The following is a 12,429-nucleotide window of genomic DNA, read 5'->3' on the forward strand; positions in this document are numbered from 1 at the left end:
AGACCAGTAACTTATTTTGGAAAAAAAACAGCCTGCAAATAAAAACAATTACCTTAAATAATTAATATTGATATGTTATAGTAGGCTGAAATTATTGTAAAGTTGAGCCAATTTTTCTATATGTAAGGGTATATCTTCTATAATTAAAACAATACCTGTGCAAGATAAGATAAATGCATAATTCTTCTAGGCCATTTCTCACACAATGACATTTTTTTACTATTATATTTACTCTGAAGTATAGCACAGAATTACTGTGACGCTAGCTGTATAGTATGGACTCCAAATATAGGGACAGAGCCTAAGAGTTTCACACATAAAGTCCAGAATTATTTTCTCCTCACAAAATAATTCAGAAGTTATCCGCAAAACTCCCTGGAACAGGGGTTCTCAACCTTGGCGTTACATTACCTAGGGAGTTTAAAATTTAATGGTGAGGCAACAGCCTGACCAATTAAAACAGAATATAAAAGTGAGACCCAGGCATCAGAATTTTTAAGTTTCCTTTCTTAATTCCAAGGCAAAGCCTACATTGAAAAGCACTGTTGGTCTACCAACTGTTGGCCTCTTTTCTAAAATTTTCAATAGGCAAGACAGTTTCAAGTACTGATGTCTTCAACCAAGAAGTACTAAAAACCATTTTGCCCAATACTCAGAGCACTTGCAGGTGATAACAGTAGCCAACAGCAATGGTTACTACAGCCCTTGGATGAGTAAGAGGGGTGGGAAGTTAGGCAGTATTCAAGGCAATTAAACCAGTTTTTTTGATATTTTCTTATTTTATTTTTTTAAATGATGTCTACAGCCAAGTATATTGGCTTATTTCTAGTCCACAAAACCATGTTACTTATACTTGTCACAAAGTTATGATTTTTCCTTAAATGGAACTTCCAAAAAAATTTTAGAAGTATAATTTAATGTTCAGTTCTCTAACTGCTTTTGCAACAGCTACTGCACTTTAATTGACTTAGTAATTCACTGTGTGCTAGGAATGAAGGAGGTGGCATGAAGGTGGGGACCAAAAGCGAGCTTTCTATGGGAAAAACATAAAGAAGGTAGAAATATACACAGGTAAGAAACAATATAAGTGCCAAAAAGTATGGGCTGATGGCCAAGAGGTTATAGAAAACTCTTCCTCAAATAATCTAACTACTTTTCAAAAGGGAGTCTAAATAATGAATAAAAGCAGACTTTGGAGTTGGAGACATCTGAGTTGAAAATAACAGTTCCTCAATTACTAACTTTATATCCATAGGCAATTTACTTCATTTCCCTGAGCCTCATCCATAAAACAATAACTTGGGAGGGGGAGGCTTCCTCCCATTCCTGATGTTTCCTTCCATGTGGAAGTATTCATGGGTGAAGTGCTCTCCTAGCATAAGGCTCCTCTAGTCTCTTTGTTCCCTTACTCACACACCAGAAGTAGGAGCAATCTGGACCATTTAGAAGAAAAAAGATATATGTTAGATGAGCCTCTACTTCTGCCCTCACTTTCTTTTTGGAGATAACTGCTTCAAGCTGTAAGTTTGGGGTAACCCCCGCCCTCCCATATGAAGAAGCTCTCTCTGCTGATGTGGGTAAGTCTAAATTAATGATTCAGTTCTTTTTTTTTAATTTTTCAATTATAGTTTACATTCAATGTTATATTAGTTTCAGGTGTGCAGAATAGTGGTTAGACATTTATATAACTTACTATGTGATTCCCCCCATAAGTCTAGTGCCCCCAATATCATATATAGTTATTACAATATCACTGACTATATTCCCTATGTTGTACTGTACATCCCTGTGATCATTTTGCAACTGCTAATTTGTACTTCTTAATCCCTTAACCTTTTTTACCAAGACCGGTTCCCCTCCCACCTGGCAACTATAAGTTTGTTCCGTATCTATGAGTTTCTGCTGTTTGTTCGGTCGTATTTTAGATTCCACATGTAAGTGAATTCATATTAAAAAAATGAAATCTTACCATTTGTGACAACATGGATGGACCTAGAGGGTATTGTGTTAAATGAAATAAGTCAGACAAAGACAAATGATTCAGTACTGATAAACCTATTTGCCAATGGACATACGCCACATTCATCAATACTGTTTTGGGGTTTATTTTAAAAGTGATATTTTGCTCAACAATGGTCTTGCTCCTTGTCTCTCTCTCTAAAGTGGTTTAGAATTCAGTAGAAGAACCTGAATACTAATTATTACACTCCATTTAAACTTTAGTATTAACCACTTGGCTGTCATAAGCTTTAAATGAGATAAAACATATAAAACTTTTAGCACAGTACCTGGAACATAGTAAGCATTCTACCATAACAGCTACTAAAATAACAGACTCAAAAAAAAAAAAAAGGGAAAAGGGCCAATTTTAAAGTGTTTATCAATTCACTATAAAACATGTAAATATGAATTCAAATGTAATACTCTAAAATACATCAATAAAAACAAGAAACCTCCACTCATTGAAAGAACATAACCTGTTATTGGTTATAACAAGGAATAACATACACATTTCTAAAGTCAGAGCAAATATTCTTTAATTTAAGCAGGGAACATTCTTTATAGCCTATAAAATCCTCAGTAACTATTCCGTACAGAAAATGAAATAAACTGTGCATAAGCAAAATCAGACAATGTTATAGCACACAAAATATTAAAATTTTATATTTTAGAATAAGTTTGATGTCTAAAAGTTTTAAGAGGAAATATGCTAATCTGGTGATTCTATAAATTTAACTGCATTAGCAATATGCTACCAGCACATTCAAAAAACCTAAATATATATTTCATCTGATAAGAAAAATATATAATAGAAAATTGATTATCAAAATGAGCCCAGGAAGCTCAGTAACAGTAGCAAGATTTATTAATTTGAGATCTATAGACCATCAGGACTTTTGTGAAACCCTTGAAATTATTTGTAAAATATCATGCATATACTTGCACATATGGTTAAAATCCTTACACTCTGACTACATTTGTGAAGGTTACCATTCAAAAAGGTAAAGATAGCGAAGCATCATTTTATCATTCAAATGATCATCACTCTCAATTTATCCATTTATTCACATTTTCTAGTTAAGTTTTCTTGCAAACAGTATTTTCAATTTGGATAATTTTAGTACAGTATAGCAAACTTTTAAAGAATCAAAAATAGAATCTACTTTTCAAAAATGGCTACTTACCTTTAAAGTGTTGTTCTGATATTTTTTTCGTTAACAGGCGGTGCTTGACTGCTGTTCTCAAGACTATTGTGTTATTTTCCCGTATTCCTTCAGTTGGTAGCTTTTCAAAAATGTTTTCGATGCAATTGACATTATTCTTCACTCTATTAGGTATTTCCCAAATGTAGCTGCTGCACACTTATCAAACGTAATGATACTTTGGAGATTATGTTTTCCACTATCAACCTTCTTCTCAGTGTGGAATTTCTAGAATATCATCTCTTACTAATATGGCTTTTCTTTAAGAGGTTCTCATAGACATCTTTCCTCTTTATAGTTTCCTACTTTTTTAGCTTCTGTTTCTCAATGTGTGTACATTTCATATTTTCTCTTTTGTAACAATTTTGATCTGACAATGGGAAAATAGGCTGACTCTGTAATTTACATTCCTTTTAGTAGATCTAATAGTAGTAACTGAATCAAGATGATCTGAATCTTTAGAATACATTCCAAGAGCAGATGCAACTAACATATCTGCCAAATTGTTTTTCTCATAAATGACATCTACTTTCAGTTTTGTTTCAAACTATTTTCCCTAAACTGAAAAACTAAGGCTGGTTTACTTAGGAAGTCTTGGTAAAAACCTTTGGCTGCTTCACTCCAATGTTTCCCTTTAGCAGGTAAGATACCATACAAGATACAAGGATAACTTAGTTTTGGCAAACTCTAAAGTCCCTCGGGAACAATTTTAAGATTTTTTATAACGGAATGAGGTATGTAAATGGAAAATCCATAGTCAATCAACACAATAAGTAAAGACTGATCAGAGACTTGAGAATTTCCACTCTATTCCACTGATCTCCCAATTCATATTTGAACAAACAACTAGAACCAGGAATTGTGCGCTCTTGAGGCACTTTTGTAAGTTTTCTGGTAGATCATAAAGCAACATAGAGAGAGATTTCACTGTGTCAAAGAAATTTTCTAACTGAACACTGAAGTCTGATGGCAGAAACAGCAGTGACACTGCTACAGTATTGCCTACCACTCTGGAGCTGTGCCCAAGTAAATGATCTTATTGGACATGATGACATAGGAGTCTTGGATTCCATGTTGAAAATAATGTTTGAAGATCTAAGTCTGTTTTCTTCAACATGAACTATATTTAAATTTAAATATTCCAAAAGGAACAGGCCATCTACCAAAATTCCTGCTTCCTAGGCAGAGTCTAAATATTTCCAAAAAAGGATGTTTATTTCCAAATGAGCACATAAACACACAATGGATTCAAATGGCATGTTACCAAAATTTTCAAATCAAATCCATTTACAAGGCACAGCTTGTCTTGGAATACTTCTGAGTTCATCATTAAGCACTTTAGGATTACAGAAAAGGCACTACTTCATACGATCACAATACTGAAAAAAAAAAAAAAGCACTTTCTTATCCAGACACTTTTGTCCTACTTTTGATCAATACCACTTCAAAGCTTTTTTATATTTTGCCAAGCATTCTAAGCCTTTTTCAATATTTTCCATTGATAAAAAAGAGGTGTTTGCTTTACTTCTTTAGTAATTAATATTGTTAAATCTGGTAATTTTTTATTTTTCGATAACTTCACATAAAATGTCCCACTTTTTGAAACAACGCATTTCAGCCTTTTCAAGTTGTCCAGGTTTTAACTGTTCAAAAGGTATATTAAGCAGCTGTTGGTAGGATGATGGTCGAAGGATTACAGAACCTTCAGATTCATTTGATCTCCCTTTCTTCATTTCATTATCACCAGGGCTCATCTTCTGAAAGACAACCTGAGGCATTTGCAACACTGTTTTCTATAGTTTTGAACATGCTGTCCATTTCAATAGTTCATTGATGACACACTTTTCATCACAAATTATATTTACTTCCCATTTCTGTCCATGCTTTTTCAAAAATTCACAGGAAACTGTTTTGTTACTTACTCTTGAAGCAAAATAATCCACAGTTTTGCTGTCCCATATTTCATCAGGCACATTCCACTTTACTCCACTAAGAAAAGAATGGATTCCTAGCTTAGGAATAGTTAAGAATTCTCTCTTAAGTTGATACATTTTAGATGTGTTTACTACTGCAGTGTTACCATAGTCAATAAATTCCACTTCAAAAGAATTTCCTGGCAAAATTTTCTTTATAACCGCTCTGTAAATGGCATTGTCAGTAGAGTATTCTGCACCTACAAGATCTCCCACCATCAGTTCAACTGATTTTCTCTCATTCACTCTATATGCTCTTTTTTCATTTAGAGCATCTGCAAGTTGGATGATTACGTTTTCATTCTCGGCAAGCTGAATATGGAAACTTGCTGGATTACTGATATTGGAAACATATCCTTTGACTTTAGCATTCAAGTAAATTTTGGGTTGAGGAAGATCTTTGACCTGTGGTCTCGTAAGATTATACAGGTTTTGTGGGGCTGCTTGATTTAATTCTTTGATAAAGGACTGTGACACGATCCTTACTGATTTCTCGCCCACATCACTTTCATCAAGACTATGTAAAGATCCAGGGACAATTTTCACACCTTTAAGTCCGTCATTCAAAGATTTCTTCATTTCGTTTTTGGACACAGGTTCTATTTTATAACAAACCGAAGGCTTCAAAAGTCTGCCACATATACTTTTGGGATTCACTGATTGATCTATTTTGCTTTCAGAATACGTTACTAGACTAGTTTTATTTATCATATTATGGTGATAGTTGCTTTCTATTTTGCCTTTCAAAGAAACAGCAAGTCTCTTCTCATTTATTTTATGACTCTTTTCCACACAGTGTACTTGGTCACAGTGTTTTTTTCCATAAGCATGAAGCAACATTCGAATTTTCTGATTTATGTGTTGATATCCATCATACAATTCTATACCAAGCTGGCCATCTGACTCCCTGGACAATATTACTGCCCTTAATTGTTTTCCCAAATAATTATCTTCAAACCAGCTATTGATTTCTGCTGGAATATGTACATCTCTAAGATCTGACAAAAAACACTTAATAGCTTGCATAGGTGTAAATAGCAACTCTGGAAACTGATCTGAAATAGCCCTCAACATACTTTCTTCTACTAATTGCTTATTTCCAAAGTCCACAAAATAGACCAGAAAGTCAGATAATGAATCTGTTGGCATTGCTAAAGCTCTATAAGAAAGACCATCCTCTACGTACTTAGACAGGCACAATCTCATTTTACTAGAATATTCTGGACAATTTTTGAGGTTACTAATTTCTGTGATTTTTGTTTCTATCATCTCTAGGTCTTTATTATTTCTACTAAGTTGGCAATAAAACTTTTGGGGACTATATATATGCGATATATATATTTCTTCCTCACTTCCAATTTTTACATTAAAGGAGGAATAATAATAACTGTAAAGACTAGCTGAAGATGGAAATGGCTTTGATAATGTACTATATTGTGCAGAACCATGATTAATAAGAAATTCTTTTGCACTAGTAAAGGGAGATCGTAAATTCACTAAATTACATAAACTGTTTGGTTCTATAAGAACTAAGGCATAGATGACACAAGTCAATAACCCTCTAGATGAAGAAATAAAATTCCCAAAGTCTCTGCATGCTTCTCTTGTCCAACTTAATAATTTACAACTAATGGGTTCAACTAAATGGTTAAGACTACATCTGAAGGCCTGGCCTTCTAAAAAAAGAAAATGTGAGTTAATAGCACAAAGATCTTTAATAAAAACTCTTTCCTGGTAACCATAATCAACAAATACTACATCAACTTCTTTTTTCGATGCTTGAGTCAAAATAGCAGCTCTATACCACTTCCCATCTTTGGAATACTTAGCAACACAAGCAATCTGCCCAATCTGATAAGGATCAGGATGGATGCTGTAATAATTCTGCATTTGTTCCATTAGTAATTTTAGGTCTTCTAACTTACACTGAAGCTGGCATGAAAAGTCACTTGGACCATAATAATAAGAACACTTAACTTCAAGAACTGTTCCTGGTTTAAACATATATTCTTTATAAGGCCATGGTGACTCACATCCCACAGACAAGGTGAAAGGATGTTTTAAATTTGAGAAATTAACAGATGGAGACTTTAATAAAGACAAATCACTTTCTTTTGGCTTATTTGAATGACACTTTTTAGGTTTAGGTCCTGCAAGAAGAGCAGATAAGACCTTCTTAACTTTGTTTTTAGATTTTAAATTTAATACTGAATATTCACTTGCAGATTGTGGATAACATTCTGGTTCCATTTCCCAATATTCCGCATACCCAGCTTTTACCATAAGAGAGACAACATCAATATTTTCTGAGGCTTCAATATTCTGAATATTTACAGTATATTTGTCATCTTTTTTTGCTATAACTTGAAGCAAAACTGCTTTGTTCAAGACAATTTTTTTAAAATAATCAATTGCTGCCTTCACCCATAAATCTTCAATAGGAAATATATGTGCAAGTGAACAGCACATGGCTAAGGCAGGCAACTCACAAAATTCTGGAAGCAAAATTTTTACATCAAAAAATGGTATAGAATCAGTATTTCCATAATCCAAAAAATAAACATTAACTGTATAATCATTAATTTCCGTGATCATAGCTCTGTAAAAACATCTGTCCTTGCTGTATCTAGCACAACAAAAGAATCCAGGTTCTGGATTTCTTAGAGTCAATTCATCATTTTCACACAAATCATAAAGTCTGTTTATATTTTCCATTATATCTTGAAATTCCTTGTGATGTTCCTTGGTGCGTACCCAGAAATTGGATGGGTTTAATACATATGCTATTAAAACTGTGTAGGCAGTCTCTATCTCCATTTCTACAGTTTTAATAGGAAAACCTACTTTTAAAGTATCTTTTTTATTTAGAGAGTCTATCAACTGTTTAGTATTTCCAATAAAATTCTCAACTGCAAAACTGTTTGCATCAGAAGCACTAGTCTCTCTTAACATAGCGGAGATTTTTAAATCAGACACTGGACAAAGTACTTGTGTGCCTACAGTCTTCAACAGACACTTAGAATTAACTGTAGACTCTTGAGTTTGTAATGTTACATAATACAAATGCTCATCCTTATTGAACCTATCAATGTGTGCATATACTATCTGTCCTAACAAAGCTTGCTTAAATATACTCAGTTGAAGTTTTCTTGCATCTTCATCTGGACTATGTAAATATGTCAGAGAACATGGAAATGAAAATAGTGGTACTAAAATAAAATCCTGTTTAAGTTTCTTTACATGAATTGAGGGTACAGACTCACTACTGCCATAATCCATAAACCAAATTTTCACTTGATTATTGGGCAAGAGCTTCTGAAGGATTCCTCTATGCCACTGTCCACTTCTCCTTTTGGCAACACAAAGTAGTCCAAAATTATCAGACGTAGGACTACTTTCTTGACTGATAATATCATAATGCAAGTTCATACACACTGTCAAGTTTTCTAACTCTGGAATCCATTTAATTAATTGACAATAAAATTTGCTTGGACTCAATGCAGAGGATACCTTTACACTTTCAATACTACCTATTGACAAAGATGGCTGCAAATTATCCAGAACATGTTGGATATCTTGTAAAGTATCATTATTACTTGCTGATACTTCAGGTTTCTTATGGTGTAATAAATCAGGCATTTGTCGTGGAAATTCTTTTAACATTTCCACAATTAGACAAAATGAATCTCCATCAATAAGTCTTCCTAACTGTAATTCAAGAACCTGGGATATAATTTTTGGCACTTCAAGAAGAATCATTTGAAAAGGCAAAATAGCTTGTACACAACCTTTCGTTTGTAGTCCTACTAATGACTTGAAATAATTCAATGCCTTAGGAGACCATTTTTCCCCAACTGGTAGTATGTTGGCAAAAATACCAATTACTACACGTGGTGGTAGTTCAAATAAGTTGCCACAGGCTGAAGCAACCTGCTTACTATCAACTCTTAGTTTTTCTCCACGATCTATGAGGAGTACTGTATAGAGTTCATTTTTCTTTTCCAAAACTCTTCCTCTCTGCCATTCTCCAGATACTCTTTCTTCTACCAAACAAAATTCATCAATGTCCACATTATTTTTTAATTTTGGAATATACTGTATTTCCCGCTGCAGTATGTGGTAGTCAAACTCACATTCAATATTATTTCTGCCTTGAAATTTCACCAGAATGTCCTTGGGAAGACATTCTATATGTGATATTGTCAGATCCACATCTGAAAATGTTGGTAATAGAGATGCAGAGTCCATTTTCTAAAAAGCAAGTAAGTACTAATTAGCTTTTGCACAGACAACTGTCAAAATTAAATGAAATTACCCTTATATAAATTCAGTATGCAAACAACAACCTTAAAAATAATTCTACGCCTGTATTTATCAAATTGAATATGATAATAAAAGTTAAATACACTGGACAAGATGGAGAGATAAACAAAATGCATCTAACTGTTCATTGCCTTTCCACTTTCAAAAAATTCTATTGAAATAACCAAGAGAACATAATAAATAGGGAGAATATATGTATATATGTGTGTGTGTGTGTGTGTGTGTGTGTGTGTGTGTGTGTGTGTGTGTATACATATATTCACTGTAAAACAAAGAACAATCTTTATTTTCAAGAAACTAACAAATTTCTACTAGACATTAGACACTGTGGTGTAACAGAAGGAAGCCAAAAAAAGCCCACTGGTGACCTCCTTCTCCTCCTGTGAGAAAACTACTTTCCCTCATTGTAGACTTTTTCCAACAACCCATAACTCAGAGAGGTGAGTACTATAAGCAAGGGCAAATGAAGAACCAGCAGGGGACACACTGTTTCCACTCCCCACTCTGTGTCAATTAGCAATATTTGGACCCTATCAGCTTCATTACACAACTCCAAGATTCTTCCTTCATCAAGCGCAACAGGCTGAGTCCTGGACAGCATTAAGGAAAGCCAGTCATTGAAAGATCCTGAGACAGGTTGGGTACATCCAGGCCTATCACTGGCATGGCTGGCCACAAAAAGTATGGAGAGAGAAGAAAAGGAGAATAGCACAGAAGCAAAGATCTCTAATGTATAGCTCTGCTTATTTTCTCTATATTATTAGGAGTTTTAAACATACTGAGGAAAACAGCAAAGAATTGTTTTTCAAAGGTCTGATTCCTGTGGTCAAAAAGGTCAAAAGCGAATAATGCATTTTCATATGGCTATGTAGTTATTAAGATAACTGAGATTAGGAAGAACTACATGCAAAGAAGAAAGTTAAAACTGCATGAGGAAAGTTAACACAAAATAAAGACAAATGGAGTAGAAGAAAATTTTAAGAGAATACCCCAAAATTCAGAGGAAAAGAATAAAAAGATGAAAGAGCATGGAGGACAGGAATATAAAATCTTATCAAAGCATAAATGTTATTTCAGAGATAAAACAACAGAACAGGAGACCTCTCTAAGACTTAATACCCAACGCCACAAACTGAACTAGGCAACTAGAGAAAGAGGTTTAGGAACATCTGGGTACTATGGTTTTTATTTCATCCTAGAATTTGGTATGCTAATCATCATAGTCTGAGCGACAGAGATTCCATGCTCTGCTTACTTGATCCTGGAGTCTCTAAGAATAAAATCAATGGGGAACACACTTTCACTAGAAGAAACCAAAATATTTCAGGACAAGAAGGGCTTTCTTCAAGTCACAGGCCTTTACTCAATTTCCAGATTTTAGCCAGTTTATAAACCTCTAATTCCTTACATGAATGAAGACCAGGTCCTCTTTAAAAAGGATCCCATGCTGGATTATACCAAGAACATTCTTTTTGGCATTCGCCCAAAGGGTCATGTGACCATCCACCTGAGTAAATGGGAAAAGCAAAAAAAATAAATGGATAAGTCCTTCAGGAGCCACACCACTCTTTTTAAGTATAGAAAGCAGATGTAGCCTGAAAGGGTCTTCCTTTACATGAAGGTAGTATACGCAATATAAGCCAAAGAAAACCCAAAGATACAAGAAAGTCGCATGATCAGATTACTCAAACTACCAGAAGCCTACCCTACTCTTCTACCCTGTATCCCTCACCTCAAGCAAAACAAATGGCCTCATGGGGAGTTTCACATAAGAAAGGGAAAAAAATAGAGCTTGGTTTGCACATGCTCTCACCTAATCCCAGCAACCTCCATAAAGAGACTGCTGAAGCACTGCATCCCCACCCGGGGGAGGCCTCGTCTGAGAAAAAAAGGAACTAGTCACTATTTTCACTACCTCTACCTGTACATCTACTTTCCCCAAAGAAGAAATTGCTTGAGTTAAGAAACTATGCATATTAATTGGCAATAGCTAATAGTTTCTACAAGATGATTAGTAATTCTGAAGAAGCAAGACAGGAGGACTTATTACAAAGAAGTCTGAAGAAGAAACATGTGGATTAGCCTCTAAGAATTGACACATAAAAAGGAAATTTGTAGGTCCCACGTGATGCTTATCCAAGAGCCTATGGAAAACATTCTTAGTCAGGTAGACAGAACAACCTATTCTGTGGATGTCACTCGGCCTCCTTCATCTGCCTCTCCAATGCTTGCTCAATAGAATCATGAAGAAAGTCTCCAGTGTCGTGGATAAAGCTCCTACCCTTGTGTGTCTGAAGATCAGACTGTAACAAGTCAGAAAAATTAGGGGAAAAAAAACATAAGCAGGGATTTTAAAACCAAACCAATTATTCTGTACTGTGCATAATTATATTATCTAAAGACACAACTTAAAATCAAGATGTTCTGAATCCAACAACCTTTACTCAATATTATATTCCTTAGAATATTACTGTATTCATAGAAAGTACTTACTCTGTGTGTACAAGATTGAGACATCAGAAAACTTGAGTTTTATCTGACATTCAATAAATTGTGTGAAATTTGGGGACTGTGGTTTTTTCTTAGAATCAGATTCTAAATCTGTAAAATGAGAGGGTTGAATTAAATTAGGGATTTCAAACAATTCTTTTTGCAGCAGCAGCAACAAAAATCCTTCTTATTCTAATATAAGATGCAAAAAAATAGGAAACATAAAACATCTATAAATTGGATTCATAAGCAGTGTTCTAATAATTTCATAAATTTATACCATTTACTTATTATAAAGCCAGTAAATGAGAATAAAACCATTCTGATGAACACAGTCTTATAGCAGCTTCATCATATGATTTGCATTATTGTATTTCTTAGCATAGTATTGAGGAAATCAACTCAGAAATATGTAATCGCTTCTCTATTATATATGATCC

The 12,429-nt window shown here is 34.2% G+C and overlaps 1 protein-coding gene across 1 annotated transcript; it reads right to left on the reverse strand.

Moving 5' to 3' along the window:
- Positions 1-3,543: 3,543 nt before the first annotated feature.
- TDRD15 (tudor domain containing 15) lies at positions 3,544-9,424 on the reverse strand. The gene is given in 7 exon segments (XM_033124443.1): positions 3,544-3,749; positions 3,752-4,003; positions 4,006-4,083; positions 4,086-4,174; positions 4,176-4,711; positions 4,714-4,810; positions 4,812-9,424. Coding segments are annotated over 7 exon segments (5,871 nt in total).
- Between the last annotated feature and the right edge of the window lie 3,005 nt (positions 9,425-12,429).

This window comes from Rhinolophus ferrumequinum, chromosome 13 (genome assembly GCF_004115265.2).
Source record: "Rhinolophus ferrumequinum isolate MPI-CBG mRhiFer1 chromosome 13, mRhiFer1_v1.p, whole genome shotgun sequence".
Taxonomy (NCBI): Eukaryota; Metazoa; Chordata; class Mammalia; order Chiroptera; family Rhinolophidae; genus Rhinolophus; species Rhinolophus ferrumequinum.